Source organism: Miscanthus floridulus, chromosome 7 (assembly GCF_019320115.1).
Source record: "Miscanthus floridulus cultivar M001 chromosome 7, ASM1932011v1, whole genome shotgun sequence".
In the NCBI taxonomy this organism is placed as follows: domain Eukaryota; kingdom Viridiplantae; phylum Streptophyta; class Magnoliopsida; order Poales; family Poaceae; genus Miscanthus; species Miscanthus floridulus.
In genome coordinates this window covers 97,113,465-97,138,042 of record NC_089586.1, presented here as the reverse complement: position 1 = coordinate 97,138,042, position 24,578 = coordinate 97,113,465, and the positions used below count along the sequence as shown (strand labels likewise).

Sequence of the window (24,578 nt, the reverse complement as noted above, 5' to 3'; positions counted from 1 at the left end):
GTCTTTACACCAATCTTCAACAGGTCTAAGATCAATCATGATAAGCATCTTCTCCTTCTGATCGAAAACATAAAGCATATATTTTCGAACGTGCAGCCATGGCAAAAGAAACTACAAACATGGTAGCGTTTAGAATAGTATATAGGAAACAAGTAATAAAAGCAGGAGCAAGCGACTTACATATCTGCATTGTGCTAAGCTGTATTCCATATCCTCACATACACCAATCGCAGCAGCCATTTCTTTCTTAGTGTATTTTTTACGGTATTCTGGCATTTTTTTTTTGTTAAAGCATACATTTTCTAGAAGAGAAGGATATCAAGAGTCAGGATTAGTATAACTTGGCCTACTTTATATAATTAGAAGAACAACAAATAAGACAATATAATATAGCACGATAAGAATTTTAAAAATATGCTTACACAGAATCTCAGGTCTTGTAGCGATTCACCCACTTGGAGGTTCACGCGCTAATAGGCATCACATGCCTAACCCGCAATCGGGTGCCGCACAACCAACACAAGATGGGGATCCACAGCCTACGAGCAATCCACTAAAGTACCTTTTGGCTCTTCACCGAGGAAAGGTCAAGAACCCCTCATAATCACCACAATCGGAGCCGAAGACAATCACCTTCCTACGCTCGACGATCCTTGCTGCACCAAGCCGTCTAGGTGGCGGCAATCACCAAGAGAAACAAGCGAAATTCGCAGCGAAACACAATCACCAAGTGCCTCTAGATGTAATCACTCAAGCAATGCACTTAGATTCACTCCCAATCTTACAATGATGATGAATCAATGATGGAGATGAGTGGGAGGGCTTTGGCTAAGCTCACAAGGTTGCTATGTTAATACAAATGTCCAAGAGAGTGAGCTAGAGCTGGCCATGGGGCTTAAATAGAAGCCCCACAAAATAGAGCCGTTGGGCTCTCACTGCAGCCCAACTCGGGGCGACCGGACGCGCCGATCAGGTATGATCGGACGCACGCCTCAGCGTCTGGTCAACCATCACCATCCACGTGTCACCTCCATTCAACCACGCGCGTACGATTCCAACAGTCAAATTCAAACCCTCGTGTGTTAATTTAAGACCAGACTCGCGGCAACACGACCTGACGTGCCAATGCGGCATCCGATCGCTCCTGTGCCCGAGCCAGCCATGCAGTGACCGGACGCGCTGCTCCTTGTGGCTTCTCAGCGTTAGGTCACTGCCGGTAAGCATCCAGAGGCGAAATTTCATGACCAGACACGTCAGATCAAACGTGACCGGACGCGTCGGTGAGTTAGGTCAACTCTGCCTCGCTCTGTTGCTTGCATCAACGTACGTCATACACGACCGGATGCACCTCCGTCGCATCAGGTCACTACTTGCGCTAGTATCCGGTCAGGGACTGACGCCATGCTCTTCACTGCACCGATGACCGGACGCGCTGAACCCCGAGTCCGGTCACTGCGTGACCTGCGTCTGGTCAAAGGAAAACAACTCCTCCACTTCACCAAGTTCTCCACCCTTGAACAAATATGCCGACCACCAAGTATATCACCTTGTACACGTGTGTTAGCATTTTTTCACAAATAATTTCAAGGGTGTTAGCACTCTACTAGATCTAAATGCATATGCAATGAGTTAGAGCATCTAGTGGCACTTTGATAACCGCATTTCGATACGAGTTTCACCTTTCTTAATAGTACGGCTATCTATCATAAATATGATCGCACCCACTAGGTGTCTTGATCACCAAAACAAAAGGGCACTATCAAATTCACCTTTGCCTTGAACCCATTTTGTTTTTCTTTCTTCCTTTTCAAGTTGAGCACTTGATCACCATGGCCATCACTACCATCAACAAGATCTTCATTTGCTCCACCACTTGGAATAGTGCTACCTATCTCATGATCACTTAGAGCAAATAGGTTAGCACATAGGGTTTCATCAATTCACCAAAACCAAACTAGAGCTTTCAAACGGTGTTAAAATCTAATGTAAAAGACCGTTTTGCCCCTGTTGCCTCACGTGCCACCATAGCCTCCTCACCGGCGGTGTGGTTGGAAGCCGACGCGACGCGTGGGCCGGGTGCGCAGGGGAAGCCGGCAGCCTGTTGCGCAGGGCATGGGTCGACAGCTGGGGAAAGGGCATGCGGGTGAGACCGGGCATGCGCGGGCGGCGGCCTAGGCACGAGCAATCTTCAGCGCCGCATGGGGCCGCAGGTGGTGGCAGCTCCAGGGCATAAGGAGGCTGTGGTGGCGCGTGAGGAGGCAGGGCGTGGGCGGTAGTAGGCCGTGGCAGCGCATGGGGGCCACAGGGCGCACCGGCAATGGGCCACGATAGCGTGGGTGGCAGCGGCGACAGCTAGCCACGGCGAGAGAGACGGCCAGTCATGGCAAGAAGAAAGGGAGAGAGAGGAAGAAGAAAGAGACAGTGGGCAAAAATGTCATTTCACAGCCGTTCTCTCACCTCCTAAGCCAGAAATAAATATTTTAATACGTCTAGTGTCCTTCAATAAATTTGGCCCAAACTAGAGTGTTCACCAGCAAATCAATCTTTTTCGGTGTCCGCTGGCAAAGCGGCCTCACTTTCAGTGTCCGCTAGCAATTTTTGCCATGTTTTTTTTCTTAATTTAAGTATGCTAGAGATAAGTTCTTTGAGAATAATTATATAACTGAATGCATATTTATACCCATTATTTATCATATATATGCTTAAATTTAATGTGATTACCATATGCCGCTATTGGAACTTAGCATCCGCAATAGTGCCTCCTATCTCGACACCAATTCACTACCAACTCGCGCTATACACTTTTTAGTACCTTGTAGTTCAAAGACTACAATGACTATTCTGCCTATATACGACCAAAACAACGCTTGACCAAGTATTAAGGTTTCGTATTTCTTTAGTTGCTGATTCCCACTTTCACAAGCAAGACTGGTGAACAAGATAAGGAGATCTCACTTCTTTTCTTGTTTGGCTAAAAATAACCATGCATGCAACATCTAAAGAGACTCGCATACACGTATTAACTTTGCAGGTTAGCTTCTCAAAGAAGATAGACAGCGTGAGGAATTGATTTCAGTTCTCTCTTTTTTTTCAAAAAAGAAAAAAGATACATAGCATGAGATGGAGACCAGACGTGTAATCCTTATCATCCAGCATGACAGTGTTGCCAAATGAACGCACTTGGCGAGCCGTTAACTCGTTTATTTGGTTTTGCCATGGCCAATTAGCAATGAGCTTTGGGAGCTAGCTAGTGAGCAACGCACTTGGCGAGTCGTTTTTGGTCCCAGCGACGACTGAATTATAGCTTGATAGGTATGCATTTAATAGAAATGAAGAACTCGTAGATTTGTTTTTCAACTCTAGAGTAAACTAAAATTCGAATTTAATCAAAATCTTTGACCGGTATAGTATTGTTTCGGACCTCACCAAAATAGATAAATTTCACAGAAATTCGATCATTTCGGGCCTGAACCCTGGTAAACTCTCAATCACGCACTGTGATATGCCTCATAACTACCAGACCACACACAGTCATATAGACGCTAGCCAAAGCGACCGCGCGTGAAGTACCTGGGGCAGGCGACGACCATAACATCTGCTGGGACAGGAGTATTATTAAGGCGTTGGCGTGTTAATTTGCTCCTGACAGGAGTATCTACGCGTGCACGAAACTGTATCGATGGCCTTTAAATATGCGTAGTCCCGTAACCCAGAACGCCGACACTAATAACACCACGAAGACAACCTGACCCAGCGCGTAACCCAGAACGCTTAATGATGAGCTCAAGTAGAGTAATGGTTTGTGCCATGGCGTTCGCTCTGGCATGCTTGGTGGCCATGCCGGCTCAGCGTGCTTGGCGTGCCGGCTGCATCTGCAGCGTCGGGTGACGACGGAGGGATACTGTATATCCCGTCCGCTGCCTCCTTAGCTCATCACTGCCCCTCCAGCTGTGGGAACGTCGGCTGATAATATGGCAGCACAGTCACATCCTTTGCACCCTGGCATCATGGCTTTCATGTCGATTGGAGATCATTACATGGAAAATGCGACTGATCTTTTCTCAAGTTGGACAAATTCAAGCAAGATTGATGACGCTGCACTTTGGGTTGCCATCATGGACCAACCAAGCTGCAAAATCGCGCAGATGAACAAGGCAAGCTATGCTTGTGGTGGCACCGACAGCATTTGTAGAAATGCATCACATGGAGGTTATACCTGCGACTGCTCCAATGATTTTTACACGTCCAATGCTTACCTTTCAGATGGATGCATGCTGAAACAAGGTTCTACTTGCTTGCTTTTCTCTAAAAAATGAAAATATCACAAACATATCATTTCAATCATCTTGTTCTTACTCCTTGTCAATTTATTATGGTGCAGATTGCAACCCGAAGCCTAAAGAGCATTGCCGGAGGTCATGTGGAAACATGACCATTCCCTTCCCTTTCGGCCTCGAAGAAGATTGTTATGGAAACAAAAGGTTCAAGCTTAATTGTACAGCAGGTAACACTACACTTTTCAGCTCAGGAAGTGCACAATATCACGTGATTAATGTGTCGTAGAAGATGGGACTCTGATTGTCAGCAACACACTAAACAACAATGCAAGCTCCATGAAAGAAATGGTAATAGTTAATACCAACGAGCAAGGAGATACTGACTTCGAGGGCCCTGTCGAAGATCAATTTGATTTTTCTATGGAATATGACATTGTTATAAGATGGGCAATAACCAATTCAACTTGTCAGCAAGCTAAGCAGAATAATAACAACTATGCATGCCGTAGCACAAACAGTTCTTGTGTACACGTAACCCATGGGGGCATATTTATGGGGTATCGTTGCAATTGTTCTTCCGGCTTCCAAGGAAATCCGTACATACAGGGCGGCTGCAAAAGTACATCCCTCTCATCGATCAGTAGTTCAGTACGTCTACAGAGCATTACATCACTCATACCCAAAATGGAATGCTCTAACAGAGCTGTCATTCGAAGTTCAATCGGATCAAATTATATAAACATTGGATTTGTTTTCAGCATAGTATAATACAAGAATATATGATACTCTCACAATTCCAAATTACAAGACATTTTGGTTTTTCTAGATACATAGCTTTTGCTATGCACTTACTTATATACTAATGTCTAGATACATAGTAAAATCAATGTATCTAGAAAAGCTAAAACGTCTTATAATTTGGAACGGGGAGAGTATATTTGTAACGGTCAATATAAATATTGAATAAAAAAATTAGATGTCTACAGATATTGATGAATGCTCGCTGCCAAACTACTGCAATGGTACATGTGAAAATATCCCTGGAAGCTATAAATGCACGCCATGCCCTCACAGTAAAGAATTTGATTCTATTAAGGGGCAGTGTGTCATATTGACTAAGCAATGGAACCTTCTTTTGGGTAAGTCATAGCAAACAAAATCCCCTTGCAATTACATTTTGTAACATTAACATGGTCTTATAACCACAGCAAATGCATATAGGTATTGCAATTGGAATTGGTTGTGGCCTTGGCTCCATATTTATTGCATTGGGTGCAATTCTACTTGTCAATAAGTGGAAGAAAGGCATCCAAAAGAGAATCCGACGAGCATACTTCAAGAAAAATCAAGGTTTGCTATTGGAGCAACTGATCTCAGATGAAAGCGCTACAAGCAAAACAAAGATATTCTCATTGGAGGAACTAGAGGAGGCGACTAACAACTTTGATGCTACGCGTGTTCTTGGTCGTGGAGGACATGGAACAGTTTATAAAGGGATTCTATCAGACCAACGTGTGGTGGCTATAAAAAAATCCAAAATAGTGGAGCAAATAGAGATAGACCAATTTATCAATGAGGTTGTCATTTTGTCTCAAATCAGTCATTGTAATGTGGTGAAACTGTTTGGTTGCTGCCTAGAAGATGTGGTGCCCTTGCATGTATATGAATTCATTTCAAATGGAACTCTGTATGAACTTCTTCACACCGATACTACATTAAAATGCTTGCTTTCATGGGATGATCGCATTAGGATTGCAACAGAAGCAGCAGGGGCTCTTGCTTATCTACACTCAGCAGCTACAATACCAATTTTCCACAGAGATGTCAAGTCTTCAAATATACTATTGGATGACAACTTCACCACAAAGGTTTCAGATTTTGGTGCTTCAAGATCTTTTTCACTTGATGAGACCCATGTGGTGACAATTGTTCAAGGAACATTCGGTTACATGGATACACATTATTATCATACCGGTCAAGTAACAGAGAAGAGTGATGTATACAGTTTTGGAGTAATACTTGTGGAACTTTTGACAAGAAAGAAGCCAATTTTTATTGATGATTTAGGTGCAAAGCAAAGCTTGTCCCATTTCTTCATTGGAGGACTTCACCAAGGCTCTCTTATTGAAATAATGGATACTCAAGTTGTGGAAGAAACAGACTAGTGAAATTGCCTTACTTACATAAGCATGCTTAAGGGTCAAAGGAGGAGAGCGACCGACTATGAAAGAAGTAGAAATGTGGTTACAATTCCTAAGAACAAAGAGGCTAAGAAAAAGACAACATTTACTTGAACAAGAAGGAGATATTGAGCCTTTGTTATGTGCAGAAGCTAATAATTCACTCGAACATATCAACCTTGTTAATGCTACCCATATAATACCTCCAGAGACCTCTAGGTGCTACAGTTTGGAGCAAGAATGTGTGTCTTCGTTTAGGCCACGCTAACTACATTTGTGCTAGATAATAAAGGGCTTTGCTTAAATACTGATTTATCTGAGATATAATATATTGTGAGTGCGCGTGGGACTAGTACCTATCTTCAGAATATTTTGTACTAACTATCGGTAATGCATGAAGCAATACATTTCATTGACAAATGACCATGGCGCAAGGGAGCCTACCAATTGAAGGAGACGACAGTAGCCAAGGCCCAAGGCCGTGGGGGACGCATCAACCGGTTGTTCGTGCTGGGAGCGTCCAAGGAAAGAGGCGGAGGGCCTGTTCCGCTTGGCAGAGCCTCTACCGACAACGGCGACCTATGAACAGCGAAGTGCGGCGCTCGGCAGAGTCGCGGCGAGGAGTCGAGGTGCTCGAGGACGCAGTAGGCATTGGTGCAGAAATTGGGCCTGAAAGGATTTTCCTTGATGGGCCTGGGCGATGCTCACCGCGCTGGGGCCTCATGTCCGGACAATCCTTACTCCCAATTCAGTGCTGTTAGTTCTTTGCCTTGACCATTTGCCAGCAGCTTCGGCCAAGGACGACGAGGAGCCTAGATGCAAGCCAATGCTAATTGAGATACTTATTACTTCATGGTACGAGCATGAAGCAGCAAGGACACAGGCTTAGCTGTCTGTGCTCGACTGCTCGTCCGGCCCCCGTTGCGCCTGCAGCCAGCGCATGTACGCCGGATGAGTTTAACACAAATCTTCTAGTAGTGTCGATATGCTTCCCTGAGCTTTTTGCTGAATTTAAAAAGCACTATCAAATTCGAATACCGGACAACGCACTCCTTTTAACTTTCAAAACCTGAAATTCGGAGATGATCTCGTCCCTCTCGCAGCTGGTCTCCAAGAGTCAAGTGCATGCACTCCAAGCAGAACACGCAATCGGCTGCACATTGTTTGCAAGCGGGACGGTGGATTTCAGAGATCATTTGTGGTGTCTCAGTCCAGGCGCTGGTACAGTACCTAAACCTCTGGGATCGACTGACAGAAATAAACTTGAGGCAAGGGTGACTGATAAGCTCATTTGGCGCCGCTCTCTGAGTTGGGAGTTCAACACTTCAGCTCCAAGTTGTCCTACACAACTCTTCAGCGCTGGTACATCACTTCTGCTCCTCTCTCACCGTCGGAGAGAAGGCTCAGACGGAGAGGGCACGTAGTCGCTAGATCTGGAGTGGGCTATGGCCTCCCTTTGCAGTGCTCAACAAGGAATGGACCAGCAGCAAGGCGAGGCAAGGCGAGGCTTGGCGGCCACCGGCCACCATGTGGATCTGAAATTTTGAATGTGAACGGGAGAAGAGAACATGACAGAGACATTGTGGGGCTATTTTGGTCTTTTTTCCTTGCTTATTGGTTGTCGTGCTCATTCCTGGAATGACAATAATTCTGAGACGGTAATTCTGAGATGGAGGGAGTAGGTTCTAGAGAGTCAAGTAGACAAAAGCTTCTACTGCCCAGCATACTATTCCATACACCATACTATAGACGGTCCTCGTGAGTGCTAGCTGTAGAAAGAGTAAACATCACATCAGCCTTGCTGTAAGGATTGAGAAATGTATGGAGAGACTAAACGCTGAATTTGTTTCAGTCATTTCAGCTGCTGCTCATAATACAGAGACGGTAACTCGTGAGAAGACTCAAAACTCCATCGACCATGTAAGTGGTTCTAACCCCCCTGTCCACGAAAAAATGTGCGAGTAGGAGTCATTTTAAGTTAATGTGTCTAAAGTTTAATTAAATATATAGATAAAAATATTAATATTTATGGCATTAGATAAATATAGTATAAAAATATATCTTATGACAAATCAAATGATACGTATTTAATATTATAGTAATATTTTTATTTATAGTTAGTTAAATTTAAAATATTTTAACTTGGTATTATACTATAATTGCATTCTTTTATGGACAGTGGGAGTATATAGTTATTCCGCTATATTGGTAAAGTGGGGAAACATTAGCAAAAATAAGACACAGGGATTTCATCTATTGCTTCTAATTGTAGCGTCCGCTTTTTCATTATGCTTGTTTGGATTCCATGAAATTAAAACCAATATCTAGAAAGTGCTTCTTATTTTATTATTAGATTATTTTCAATTTCTCTTAATTCCAAGACACCAAACAGGGCAAAGAAATCTAGTTTAAACTCTAAAAAGTTAGGGATATACTATAACTCAACTGTCTCTAGAAATCATTTTTCCAGAATTATTAGTTATGTTGCTTCTTACCAATGCGCCTCAGAGTGACTTGTAACTAAGTGGTTGATATTTTCCTTTTGTATTCACTTTAGCGAATATTGTAATGCATATTTGAGATCCTAAACGAACTTAAATAAAAAAGTTTGAATTGAAAAGCTTTAAATCACTTCAATTACAACTTTGGTGTAGGTCGTTTCTCCCTCTGAAGTCATTGGGAAATGTAAAAAAAAATATGAATAGCAAAATCATTAATCTTAAAACATAAATTTTGGGTCCTAAATGAATTCAAATGACAAAGTCATCAACTATAAAGTTGCATACATCTTCCGGTACTACAACTTTGGTTTATGTCGTTTCTCCTTCCAAGGTCATTTGAAAAATTCAAAAAAATATGAATATCAAAATCATTAATCTTAAAACATAAATTTTGGGTCCTAAATGATTTCAAATAAAAAAGTCATCAACTAAAAAGTGCATATATCTTCCAGCACTACAACTTTGGTTTAGGTCGTTTCTCCATCCGAGATACTTTGAAAAAAAAATTAAAAAAATAAATTTCAAAATCTAAAAACTTCAAACATAATTACTGGGCACTACAAAATGTAGTCATGTACAAAGTTGTACATCCCTTCGAGTACTGCAACTTTGGTTTTGTTTCTCCATTTGAGGACATTTAAAAAATTAATATCGAATTTCAAATTGTAAAAACTTAAAACAAAATTTTCTGACCTTAAATGATTTCAAATCGAAAAATCGTCAGCTACAACATTGTAGATCTCTTTGAGTACTGAAACTTTGGTACAAGACCTTTTTGACGCAGGGCAAATTGTCAACTGCCTCTAAAAAATCCATTTCTAAGTCGGCTAGAATTCCCAATACCTCCATTTCTAGGAGCGTATGGAAAGTCTAGGTGCCTCTAAAAATTGCATTTTTGGAGGCGGTTTGGTTTGCCAACCAACCTCTAAAAATAGGAAGCATTTCTAGAGGTGGCTCAAAAGCCTAGATACCTCTAAAATCGATTTATAGTGGCAAACCATTTTTAGAGGCGGATTTTGATAGAGCCGCCTCTACACAAAAAAGAAGGCGCCTCTAAAAAATGGTTTATATGTAGTAGTGATACAAGCTATTAGGAATTACTTTACATGTTCCACAATGTTTATCCGGTTCTCATGGCTAAGAAGCAAGATTCTTGATTAATATTTGATGTATTTTGCATCATATTTGTTTTTTACACAAAAATATATAGATTTTTGGTACTTCATCTATGTCATAAGAATAAGAAATAATTTAATTTCATAAAAACTTTAAGTTTTGTGTCACCTTGGTAAGCATACTGAATAAATATTATGAAGTAGAGGTACTAGTTTAGACTTAATAAAGTTCTTTAAAATATTGGAGCAACCGATCAAGGAATCTCATGAGCAATTTTATTTTTCCCAATACATCGAGAGATCTTGGATCTTTACATCGAGAGCATTTGCTTTATTATTTGTACTCCCTCTATTCTAAATTGTAAGTCATTTTGGTTTTCTAGATTTATACTTTTTACTTATATGTAGACATAGTGTATATCTAGGTGTATAGTAAAAGCTATATATCTAGAAAAGCCAAAACGACTTACAATTTAGAACAGAAAGACCACTAAGTATGAATATTTATATACAACCCACTTTATTTAGTCTACAAATACATATTACATACCTACTCGAATATGAAGCTGCAGTATGTGCAAACAAACCAAAGTGATCCTTTTATTTTGATGGTATATAACTAACTCCCACCAAGAGTATACCTTATCATCCTTTTCAAATTATAGTTTATTTTAGTGTTGTCGTACATCTCTGATTTTGATCAAGTTTATGAAAAAGCTATCAATATTTACAACATCAAATTAGTTGTGAATGAAAATATGTCTTGGTAGTGTATTTATTTGAACATGTAAATATTACTATAGCTCTCTAAAAACTCAGTCAAAGATAGAAAAAAAAGAACAAAGCTAAAGAAACTATTATTTGCCTCGGAGTCGGAGAGAGTACATATGCAAGAATTTCACTTCAAAAATGTATTTTGATTGACTCGTGACTAGGTGGCAATTCAAAGTCTACCCTGGTAAACACTCAATCACGCACTGAATGATGAATGTGATATATGGCCACATAACTACCACAGCACTCACAGTCCAGAGTCCAGCCGCTAGCGATCGTACGACCCGGCGCCTAGACAAAAGCTTCTGCTGCCCAGCATACTATTCCATACACGATACTATAGTCGGTCCTCGCGATTGCTAGTTGTAGAAAGAGTAAACATCACATCAGCCTTGCTGTAAGGATTGAGAAATGTATGGACAGACTAAACGCTGAATTAGTTTCAGTCATTTCAGCTGCTGCTTATAATACAGAGACGGTAACTCGTGAGAAGACTCAAAGCTCCATCGACCATGTAAGTGGTTCTAACCCCCCCCCCCCCCCCCCCCCCCCCCCCCCCCCCCCCCGCGGTCCACGAAAGAATGTGCGAGTAGGAGTCATTTTAAGTTAATGTGTCTAAAGTTTAATTAAATATATAGATAAAAATATTAATATTTATGGCATTAGATAAATATAGTATAAAAATATATCTTATGACAAATCAAATGATACGTATTTAATATTATAGTAATATTTTTATTTATAGTTAGCTAAATTTAAAATATTTTAACTTGGTATTATACTATAATTGCATTCTTTTATGGACAATGGGAGTATATAGTTATTCCGCTATATTGGTAAAGTGGGGAAACATTAGCAAAAATAAGACACAGGGATTTCATCTATTGCTTCTAATTGTAGCGTCCGCTTTTTCATTATGCTTGTTTGGATTCCATGAAATTAAAACCAATATCTAGAAAGTGCTTCTTATTTTATTATTAGATTATTTTCAATTTCTCTTAATTCCAAGACACCAAACAGGGCAAAGAAATCTAGTTTAAACTCTAAAAAGTTAGGGATATACTATAACTCAACTGTCTCTAGAAATCATTTTTCCAGAATTATTAGTTATGTTGCTTCTTACCAATGCGCCTCAGAGTGACTTGTAACTAACTAAGTGGTTGATATTTTCCTTTTGTATTCACTTTAGCGAACATTGTAATGCATATTTGAGATCCTAAACGAACTTAAATAAAAAAAAGTTTGAATTGAAAAGCTTTAAATCACTTCAATTACAACTTTGGTGTTGGTCGTTTCTCCCTCCGAAGTCATTGTGAAATGTAAAAAAATATGAATAGCAAAATCATTAATCTTAAAACATAAATGTTGGGTCCTAAATGAATTCAAATGACAAAGTCATCAACTATAAAGTTGCATACATCTTCCGGTACTACAACTTTGGTTTATGTCGTTTCTCCTTCCAAGGTCATTTGAAAAATTCAAAAAAATATGAATATCAAAATCATTAATCTTAAAACATAAATTTTGGGTCCTAAATGATTTCAAATAAAAAAGTCATCAACTAAAAAGTGCATATATCTTCCAGCACTACAACTTTGGTTTAGGTCGTTTCTCCATCCGAGATACTTTAAAAAAATTTATCAAAATCATTAATCTTAAAACATAAATTTTAGTGTTGTCGTACATCTCTGATTTTGATCAAGTTTATGAAAAAGCTATCAATATTTACAACATCAAATTAGTTGTGAATGAAAATATGTCTTGGTAGTGTATTTATTTGAACATGTAAAAATTACTATAGCTCTCTAAAAACTCAGTCAAAGATAGAAAAAAAAATAACAAAGCTAAAGAAACTATGATTTGCCTCGGAGTCGGAGAGAGTACATATACAAGAATTGCACTTCAAAAATGTATTTTCATTGACTCGTGACTAGGTGGCAATTCAAATGGTGTGCCGGCTGCATCTGCAGCGTCGGGTGACGACGGAGGGATACTGTATATCCCGTCCGCTGCCTCCTTAGCTCATCACTGCCCCTCCAGCTGTGGGAACGTCGACATCACCTACCCCTTCGGTATTGGGCTCGGCTGCTTCCGACAAGGCTTCGAGCTTACCTGCAACCACACCACTCAACCTCCAAAGTTGTTTCTGGGTAACAGCACAATTCAGATTACTGACATTTATGGTTCCTCGGTATATATCCCAGCTATGTTCTTCAACAGTAGCTTGGAAGAATCTGGTACGAACACCCACAATATATCTTGGAATGCCCCCACCAAGGGTATTACTATCCCCTTTTATAACAAATTCTTCTTCCTTGGCTGCGATTTTGATGTTGACTTGTTTGACTCTGTGAGAAACCCAATAGGCTCCTGCATGAGCAGGTGCCACGGCAAGGTATTGCCGAATCAAGGGCCTTGCTTTGGGTTTGGTTGCTGTTCCATCCTTCTACTAAACGACATCTCAGGCTTTCAAGGAACAATTGTTCGGGCTGGTAATATGGCAGCACAGTCACATCCTCTGCACCCTGGCATCATGGCTTTCATGTCGTTCTCAAGTGATTACGCGCAAAATGCGACTGATCTTTTCTCAAGTTGGACAAATGCAAGCAAGATTGATGACGCTGCACTTGAGGTTGCCATCATGGACCAACCAAGCTGCGAAAGCGCGCAGATGAACAAGGCAAGCTATGCTTGTGCCACCGACAGCTATTGCCAAAATAAGTCATATGGAGGTTACAGCTGCTCCTGCTACAATGAAAATAATCTTAGATATTACACAGCCAATCCTTACCTTTCCGAAGGATGCATGCGACAAGGTGCTCCCTGCTTGCTTTTCTCTAAAAAAAAGAAAATATTTAACATTTTATCTTCTTGTTCTTACTCTTATCAATCTATAGTTATGAAGCAGATTACAACCCCAAGCCTAAAGAACACTGTCAGAGGTCATGTGGGAACATGTCCATTCTCTTCCCTTTCGGGCTTGAAGAAGATTGTTTCGGAAATGAAAGGTTCCGACTTAATTGTACCGCTGCAAATGAGACGCTTTTTAGCACAGCATTTGCACAGTATCACGTGACTGGTCTATCAGTAGAAGACGGGACTCTAACAGTTAGCAACAAGCTAAACAATGCTAGCTCCTGGAAAGAAGTAATAATAGCTCAGGCCACCGGAAGTGGAGCAGTGTACATGGACGGCCCTGTGGAAGACGAATTTGATTTTTCTATGGAATATGACATTGTTATACGATGGGCAGTTATAAATTCATCTTGTGAACAAGCTATGCATGGGAATAGAAGTAAGTATGCATGCCGCAGTGGAAACAGTGATTGCAAAAACGTGATCCATGGGGAAACATTTATGGGATATCGTTGCAAGTGTTCTACTGGCTACACAGGAAATCCATACATACAGGACGGCTGCACAGGTACATACCTTTCCTCCTTCGCTATGTGCTACAACATAACATAGTTCACACCCGAAAATGGAAAGAAAATTAACAAATTCACATACTCTAAAAAATTTTGTAATTTGTAGTTAAATTCGACTAAGCAGATTTAGACAGAAGATTCCTTTTCATCGGCTTGGTCTGCAAGTATGCAACCACAGATTATGATGATCAACGTATATAAATAACGAGAATTGACTGTCTACAGATATTGATGAATGCTCACTGCCAAACTACTGCAACGGTACATGTCAAAACATTCCTGGAAGCTATATGTGCACACCGTGCTCTCATACCAAAGAATTTGATTTCATCAAGCGGCATTGTGTTACATCAGCTAAGCAACGAAATCTTCTTTTAGGTAAGCCATAGCATACAAAACTCCCTTGAAATTATAATTTGTAAACGTTAACATGATTTCATAACAACAAATGCATATAGGTATTGCAATTGGAACTGGTTGTGGCCTTGGCTCCATATTTACTGGATTGGGTGTAATTCTACTTGCCAATAAGTGGAAGAAAGGCATCCAAAAGAGACTTCGGCGAGCATACTTCAAGAAAAATCAAGGTTTGCTATTGGAGCAACTGATCTCAGATGAAAGCACTGCTAGCAAAACAAAGATATTCTCATTGGAGGAACTAGAGGAGGCGACTAACAACTTTGATGCTACTCGTGTTCTTGGTCGTGGAGGACATGGAACAGTTTATAAAGGGATTCTATCAGACCAACGTGTGGTGGCCATAAAAAAATCCAAAATAGTGGAGCAAACAGAGATAGACCAATTTATCAATGAAGTTGTCATTTTGTCCCAAATCATCCATCGTAATGTGGTGAAACTGTTTGGTTGCTGCCTAGAAGATGAAGTTCCCTTGCTTGTCTATGAGTTCATTTCAAATGGCACTCTGTATGAACTTCTTCACACGGATACTACAGTAAAATGCTTGCTTTCATGGGATGATCGCCTGAGGATTGCAGTGGAAGCATCTGGGGCTCTTGCTTATCTACACTCAGCAGCTACAATACCAATTTTTCACAGAGATGTGAAGTCTTCAAATATACTCTTGGATGACAACTTCACCACAAAGGTTTCAGATTTTGGTGCTTCAAGATCTCTTTCACTTGATGAGACCCATGTGGTGACAATTGTTCAAGGAACATTTGGTTACTTGGATCCAGAGTATTATCATACTGGTCAACTAACGGAGAAGAGTGATGTATACAGTTTTGGAGTAATACTTGTGGAACTCTTGACAAGAAAGAAGCCAATTTTTATTAATGATTTAGGTGCAAAGCAAAGTTTGTCCCATTTCTTCATTGAAGGACTTCACCAAGGGTCTCTTATTGAAATAATGGATACTCAAGTTGTGGAAGAAGCAGACCAGGAAGAGATTAGTGAAATTGCCTCACTTGCAGAAGCATGCTTAAGGGTAAAAGGAGGAGAGCGACCGTCTATGAAAGAAGTGGAGATGAGGTTGCAATTCTTAAGAACAATGAGGCTGAGAAAAAGACATCATTTACCCAAAAAAGATGGAGATATTGAGCCTTTGCTATGTGGAAAATCTAAGAACTCACTTAAACATATCGATCTTATTAATGTTGCACATACACCACCTCAAGAGACCTCGAGATGCTACAGTTTGGAACAAGAATTTGTATCTTCGTTTAGGCGACGCTAACTACATTATGCTAAGATTATAGAGGGTTTGCTTATATACTGAGATATCATATATTTAGAAGTTACATTTAATTTGGTATCTTTGGATGAGATTGTTTCACACAGATTCATTTTATGTGTAATATGCACAATGTACTGTAGACCAGATGGCTTGTATCCTTCTATATGATGGCTTGTATCCCTTCTATATTTTCTGTAGATGCATATAGGGTATAGCATCAGGTCCCTGTATTAAAGATAAGGTTCTATAAGAACATAGTCGTGGTTGTCAACAAGTCTATTGATAATTTGATATCAATTGCCAATGGCTCAATCAGTGGCTCCGGTAGGCATCAGACTAATACATGATTTCAACTGCAACACGTTGCTGCACTTTTTGTCATAATCAGGCTAGTACATGATTCCAGTAGGCATCAGACTAATGTGAATTGACACTCATATATGAGGACAGAAAGATATGGCAAACTCACTCTTCCCTTCAATGTCCTTGCATGACAGTACCAACTTCGTTGTCCTTTCATGACATTATCAATAGCACGGCCATCACGTGTATTCAACACAGAACTTCAAAGTCGCATTTGCATATATGAAAGTATGTACAAGTCTACCCTACAGATGAACTGATCTGCATATGGAAAATCTAAATTAGCTTGTCCCATATTAGACTTATAAAACTTCTATAAGTGCGAGCGCGCGTGGATCATCAGTACCTATATTTTGAATATTTTGTACCAACTATCGGTATTACATACATGAAGCAATAAATTCCACTGAAAATGACCAGGGCTCAAGGGAGCCTACCAATTCAAGGAGACAACAGTAACCAAGGCCACGGAGAAAACGCCTCAACTGTCTGCTCATGATGCGAGCCTTGGAGGAGAGAGGATGGGTCCCGAGCCCGAGGGGAGCAGTGAAGCATGCCCCGCTCAGGCTGTTCCGCTTGCTCTAGTGACTGGCGAGTACCGACCCTGCGGCAACCTTTGAACAGCAAAGTGCGGCACTCGGCAGCGTCGGCGGTGAGGAGTCGAGGACGGAGCAAGTAGAATTGGTTGGCTTGGTGCAGGAATTGTTGGGCCTCAAAGGATTTTCTTCGGTGGGTCAGGGCGGTGCTTGCGTAAATGTGGCCCAAGAACTGCTGTGGGCAGCATGGGTCAAGGACGATTTTTAACACGGCAAGCATCCAGGTAGCCAGCATGCTCAATGTACTTGGGCCTCATGTCACCAGACAATCTTACTTCCAATTCAGTTTTGTTGGTTCTTTGCCTTGATTTGCCAGCAGGTTCTTCCTTAAGAAAGTCACTGGATCACCTAACATGATCCAAGTTATGGCTCTGACCACACTGCAGTGCCTGCAGGCGTGACCCTAGTGATTGGGCCGTGGTATAGCCATATAGTGTAAAGAACCATCCAAATGTTTAAAGCCTGCTCTCTGTTTAGGCATCTTTTCATAAACTGATTCTCTCAGTCCATATGGATTAGAGTGAAAAATGTACTAATTTTCCACCTTGAATTCAAGGCCATTGCTAATGTGGAAGCCACAGGAGAGTCACACCTAACGTAATAACCCATAAACTTCTGAGAATCAACGGGGCCCTTAGTAGTGATATTTTGGTTTTGTCATTTTCCATACCTACGAACAACGATCAAGATGAATTACTGGGCTGATAGTGGTAGATGTTTCGAGTGGACAGACTTGACTCGACTAAGAGCATTATCTCTATTAGCCTCTCGATAATCTATACTCAACTAAGAGCAGGGTTTTCCTTAAGTCACTAGATCACCTAACATGATCCAAGTTATGGCTCTGACCACACTACAATGCCTGCAAGTGTGACCCTAGTAATTGGGCCGTGGTATAGTGTAACCAAATGTTTAAAGCACTACTCTACAAATCCAATGCTAAGCACAGGCACATTTCAGTTATCAGAGGATATGAAGTTATGAACTTTGTTCTAAATTCAGATTTTAGAGTCGTGAGTGCATCATGGTAGGTGCCCGCTCTCTGTTTAGGCATCCTTTTCATAAACTGATCCTCTCAGTCCATATGGATTAGAGTGAAAATGTACTAATTTTCTACCTTGAATTGAAGGCCATTGATATGTTTTTAGACAAAGTGGAAGCCACTAGAGAGTCATGCCAAACGTAATGACCCACAAAATTCTGAGAAGCAATGGGGCACTTAGTCGTGATACTTTGGTTTTGTCATTTTCCATACCTACAAACGATCACGATGAACTAGTGGGCTCTAATGGTGGTAGATGTTTCAAGCGATAGACTTGACTCGACTAAGAGCATCTCTATTAGCCTCTCATTAATAATCTATCTACACTCCAATATATAAATACTAAGGTAACATAATATACTTTTTATGGATATAGATGTTAAGCCCTAGGGATCATCTAGGTGTAGATAGGAGGGTGAATCGCTTACTGGTTGATTCAAAATCAGCCTAGAACACGAGTCAGGAGAGGGAGACAGTGAGAGAGGGAGATGTGTGTAGGTGTATTTGACCGTCGGCTTTGGAGGACGACGAGCCGTCCATGGCGTAGTCATGACAGAGGGTGTCGGGGTAGTAGAAGCAGTAGCGTCCGGCGCGGTGTAGACGTCCGGCGTGGCGCATAGGCGGTGGTGGCGGCGGCGAAGGCGATGGTGCTTCCCGTCGCTTATAGCTCCCTTTTCTAGATCGGACTGGGGTTAGGACATCACGGTGGAGCTGGCGGCTGCGGTGAATCTCATGTCTTGTGCCCCAGCCCCCACCGTCCTTTTATGGCGCTGCGCGACGGGGGTCCATCAACCAGTAGAAAGGCTGAGTGACCCCGATCAGGGCGCAGATCAAGGGCCCAATTGGCCGTTGGGCCAATTGGTGGAGATCAACCTAACATTCTCCCCCTTGATCTCACCTTATGTCTTAAACTTTACTTCCTCTTCCTTTTTCCCATTCCATCATAGATCAGTGCATAGAGCGTGCCTCATAGTCATGGTCAGGTGCCATTAGATTTAACAGTTACAATGCACCTCTCTATTTTGAAACAGATACTCAACTAGGCCCTTAGTATCCAGAAATCATAGGCTTTCCCGTAAACCCATGTCGACTGTGTGTTCTCTGAATGCACTGGGTGGTAAGCCTTTGATAAGTGGATCCACATGTACTTAGTCGGTACTTATGTGATCAATGTTTTCAAAATGATTCTGGATTTTCTCCTTTACAACATATAGCTTAGTGTCAATGTGTTTGGCAGCACACTTGACCTGTTATCTTAGGAGTTAACTTACTTTAAATGATTATTGTTGTTGTCTACCATTGTTAAATCCGGGTATAAATTCCCTTAACCTCCTTTTGCATGTTCCTTAAGCCTCATGTCAAGCTATACTATGGTATGCATCACTGATGACACCACAACTGTTTCTTTGGAGCTTTTTCACAATAATACTCCAACTGCTAGTGTTAGCAACTGCTGTGGATTTCACTACACATCTCGCCAAAACTTAACATTTGTACCCTCAACTATTTGAGAGTACTTGTTCTTTCTTACTGAGCATGAGGCCTATGATACTTTGCAAAATTGCAAGACATTCTCATCTCCATTCTAGTGATCTTTATCTGGACTAGACTTCTGCCAAAATATCCCGGATACGTAAAATGCGTCACGGTAAGTTCTTACTTGTACTTGTACACTCATCAAGCTTCCAACAGCTAAAGCATATGGAACCATGTTCATTTGATCGATCTCATATCGGCTCCTGGAACACTTAAAGTTCCCAAATCTATTACCCTTGACTATAGGAGCAGGCGTAGGTTTACCCGCATGCATACTTTATTTCTTTAGAATCTTTTCTAAGTATGCCTTTGCGATAGTCCTAATACCCCATTTTGTTCACTCTCGGTGAATTTCAATTCCTCGAACCTATGACATTTCACCAAGATCATTCACATTGAAACTTTAGGACAAAACTTCTTCTTCTCCAATGACAGATTAACATCACTACTAATGAGTAGAATGTCATCTATTCATAGGATGTGGAAAATGAATTTTCCATTCTTGAAGTTCGCATAAACGCTATTGTCCTTCTCATTTTCTTTAAAACCCAAACTTTCTCATTGTTACATCAACTTCAAATACTACTGTCTAGAGACTTACTTTTAATCCATAAATGGATTTCTATAGGTGGCATCCTATACATTCTTTTTCTTCTATGACAAAACCTTTGGGTTGTGCCATATTAACGTTTACATACAAATCCCCGTCGAGGAATGCCGTCTTTACATCCATCTGATGTAACTCTAAATCATAATGTGCCAATAACACCATTTTGATTCTAAAGAATCCTTGCATGAGTTTAGAGAGAAAACTCTCATCGTAATCTATTCATCCTCTTTCCGTAAAGCCTTTTACACCAAGTCATGCTTTATATCTTTCTAGGAGTCACATTTTGTCTTGTAAACCCATTAACAGCCTACTGTTTTGGCTTCATTAGAAATTACTTCTAAGTCCCAAACTTCGTTGGTATTCATCGAATTCATTTCAACTTTCATAGCTTCTTGCCATTTAAACGAGTAAACGCTTCTCATGGCTTCTTAAAATGAGGTGGGATCACCCTTCATTTGAATTTCTTTACTAACATAGACTTCATAGTCATCAGAAAATTGGTTTACTAATTCTTTGAGACCTTCTGGGGCTTCAGCTACTGACACTTTCATATGGGGTTGTTGTTGCTCTTTATTGCCAAGAGGCAATTGATTCTACAGGCTCATGTATAACAAGATCTTTGTTTACATTATTCATCTTCTTCGAAGAGCTAACAACAGGTGTTGTATTAGTCATACAACATCAATAGGTATTGAGAAATTTGTTGCTCCTGAGTCACTGGAGTGGGCACGCAGTCCCTCTTCTCTTCAAGTTTTAGGTCTCTACATACCTCTATATACCATGCTCCCCCAGATCTTCCCATCTTTTCTAAAAATGGTATATCTTTAAATATCTTATTTTGGGTTTAATCTGTTAAAACATCATATGGCGCTTTAAGCACCACCTTAACATCTTTATGGTTGACTACGCTATTTTCCTGTCGGAACTTTAAAATGTTTAGGAATTTAGCTATTTCTCTGCTTAGGGGTATCATTGTTGTGACCATTGTACTCCTCAAACGGTTTCATCTTAATTAATCTTTATCTCACTCTCAATGAAGAGTATCTTTCTTAATTGATCTTAATATTCTCCCATCGAAATATGGCATGAACTTTACTGCCATAATTTCGAGAACTATTCAGAAACCCTGTGAACGAGGAGACACTTATAACTTACTTCATTCACTTGATCATGTCATGTAAACAAAGTTATTTCTTGATCCGTTTAGGAGTACACTTTTCTTATTTCACTTCAAGAACTCAACGAGGTCTTTTATTAACTGTACTTTTGCAAGTCACGCTTGCATCTTTTCTAATCTGTTGGTTAGTATTGACCATGATGATGTATTTCTATTGTGCCACGATCAATATTAGGACAGCATAAGAGATACTCAAACTTCTCTCGCTATGTGGGATACAAAACGTGTGAATCGTCACAAAACTTCTCCCGCCATGCAGGATTGACTAGCATAAGTACTATGCCAAAACTTCTCCCCATGCAGAACAAATCTATACACAATTTACTGTAACAAAAACTTAGTCATGACGACTAAAATATTCACTTATTTCTTTATTTTCCAATTAAATCTTCCCGTTAGTTCTAATTTAATCAGAAAATTAGTAAACTAACAAAAAATAGTCCTGAACTAGCTTGACTCAAGCCTTTTTCATTCACATAGCCCAGCATTGCAGTAGAGTGATCTCGGTTAAAATAAACAAGATGTTTCTGCATCAATTCTACATCACCGTTGGGCAGAAAATATAATTAATGCGTAAAACTCATAAATCAACTTGAAATACATATAACTACTCTTCAAAATTAAATTCTCCCGTTGGTTCGAATTTAATTAGAAGATAATCACCATCATTATAGCGGAAACATGATAATGAAATACATTCTTTTAGTTCAGGAGCATTTCTTGGTCCTTATCTACTCTCTGAAAAATTAACCACGTTGGTATAAAATTTATCAGAGATTTAAACTTTACACTTAAATTCATTATAATATTGTCATCATCAACGTTGGTCAGAAAATGACAATACTATAATCTTACTTAAACAAAATGGACTACTCCTCTAATTTAAATTTTTCCGTTGGTTTCAATTTAATTAGAGGATAAACATAATCATAATTTACTAAATATAATTGCTCTTCAAATTAAATTCTCTTGTTGGTTCGAATTTAATTAGAAGATAATCAACATTAAACTTTGCAGCGGAAACATGAGAAAATTCTTTATCTACTTTTCAGAAGCATTTTATTTTACTCATATACTCTCCGAAAAAATTATCCCATTGGTTCAAATTTTGACAGAGATTCAAACTAGACAAAAATCTTCAAAATTTTGCTTCTGAAAATAATAAAACAAAAAAACTTCACTGTGCATTTGGGCCAAAAACACTCGCGCGTTGTGCGCTATCGTGGCCCAGCCGTGAAAGCCGGCCTAGCCATCCGAGCGCACCGCGTCGTCCCCGCGCCTAGGCCGCAACCTGGGTCTGGGCCGGGAAATCACTCGCCTGCCTAGGCTGAATCCAGCCCGAGCGCTGCCGGCCGTTGATTTGCATCTGACGGTCATCCGCGCTTCTCGCCCGAGTAGAAACCCCGCTGCGGCCGCTCTCGTCGAAACCCTAGGACCATTCATCACTTCGCTTTCTCTCTCTTCCTTCCTCAGCGCCGCGATGGAGAAACGACTGCAGAGTGGCTCCGTCGCCTGTCCCTTCACCGGTGAGCTCGCTCGCCCAAGGCTGAGCGGGCCACCATCGAGGGGTCTGGGCGACGGTGCCCTTGGCTCTGCACTGCTCCACTCCTCTAACCCAAACCTCATTCCGTCTCTCCCCTTTCTCTCTCTCAGTGGCAGCCATCAGCCGAGCGAGCGTAGAGAGCCCTCGGAGCTGAGAAAGAGAAGGTGGCGCCGTCACTGGCCACCTCGCCGGCGCGCGCACTCCCCAGTGGGTGAGCACGCCGCGATCGAGCGGCCTAGCATGGCCGTAGTACACCAGCGCGAAGGCCCTTCCCGAGGTGATCCGGTGAGTGGAGGCCGGCGAGGTAAGCCGCCTCCCTAGCCCTTCTCCTTTCCCCTTGATCTTCTCTGTTTGGATCTTCTTTCTTTTCTTCTCGGAGCTGGTCCGATTTAGGGTTAGGGTTAGGGTTACCTCTACTGTTCATCTTCCCTCTCTGTCTTCGTGGGTTAGGGTTCGGGTTCGAGTTGTTCTCGAAACCGAGACCCCCTTTGCTGTTCTTTTCTTCACCCCGATTAGGGTTAGGGTTAGCATCGAACCCTTTGCTTAGATCCGAATCGGGTCTCTCACCTCCTTTTAATTGCTGCTACCCCTACCAAAACTACGCCTAGATATCGCTCTAATACCATTGTTAAGCCCTAGGGATCATCTAGGTGTAGATAGGAGAGTGAATCACTTATTGGTTGATTTAAAATCGGCCTAAAACATGAGTCAGGAGAGGGAGACAGTGAGAGAGGGAGATATGTGTAGGTGTATCTGACCGTCGGCTTTGGAGGATGACGAGCTGTCCATGGCGTAGTCATGACAGAGGGTGTCGGGGTAGTAGAAGCAGTAGCGTCCGGCGTGGCGCAGAGGCGGTGGTGGCGGTGGCGAAGGCGATGGCGCTTCCCGTCGCTTACAGCTCCCCTTTCTAGATCGGACTGGGGTTAGGACATCACGGTGGGGCTGGCGGCTGCGGTGAATCTCATGTCTTGTTCCCCAGCCCCCACCGTCCTTTTATGGCATTGCGCGATGGGGGCCCATCAGCCACTAGAAAGGTTGAGCGCCCCCAATCAAGACGCGGATCAAGGGCCCAATTGGCCGTGGCCGTTGGGCCAATTGGTGGAGATCAACCTAACAATAGACAGTACATATGTGTACATAATAGCTGAAAAGTGATGGGTCAGGTGGGCCATTATTCGGCTGCCTTCCACTCCGTAGATGATGAGATGCTGACCTTGTCGAGTTAAGATGGATGCTCTCCGAGTAATGGACATTTTGTTGGTTTTTAATTTCGGTATTAGAAAACTTTCAACCACCTTCGAAATTACTAGAATTCAGCCAAAGTTTCGCCATTTTAGAGAGTTAAACATGAAGTACGGTTTTTTCCTAGAAATTTCTAGATCTAAATAAAATATTAGCACAGTTTAAGACCACATGTATTGAGTAAAAGAATATGCAATATAAGACATAGAAAATATGAGTCTACAGTTGTATTGCATGTATAATATGAAATGTTAGAATTTTTATTAGCCACCATCGGAATCCATGAAATTTCGCCAAAAGTTGGAACGCTGGTTCATGGCCTTTAGGTGTTGAAACACGGAGACACGTATCTGTATGTGGTCCAACCCAGTTAATAACTGTGTGATATCCGGACCATGGCCTTTCTCAACCGTGTATCCTTTTCGGCTTTGCCTATGTATACACACCGCTGTAGTGACAGCTGCCTAAAAACTAGCGATGGAACGTATCGAATACACA

General features: G+C 41.2%; 2 protein-coding genes and 1 pseudogene across 2 annotated transcripts in view; 2 read left to right on the top strand and 1 right to left on the bottom strand.

Annotated features, from left to right (window-relative positions):
* LOC136465915 (syntaxin-43-like) overlaps positions 1-24,578 on the bottom strand; it is a 69,709-nt gene that overhangs the window by 20,505 nt on the left and 24,626 nt on the right. The gene's annotated exons all lie outside the window — the stretch shown is intronic.
* Positions 4,008-7,346, top strand: LOC136462256 (wall-associated receptor kinase-like 6; annotated as a pseudogene).
* LOC136462255 (wall-associated receptor kinase 3-like) lies at positions 12,224-15,971 on the top strand. The gene is made up of 5 exons (XM_066461379.1): positions 12,224-12,311; positions 12,782-13,663; positions 13,756-14,271; positions 14,501-14,653; positions 14,734-15,971. The coding sequence occupies exons 1-5, from the start codon at positions 12,224-12,226 to the stop codon at positions 15,969-15,971; spliced, it is 2,877 nt and encodes a 958-aa protein (XP_066317476.1).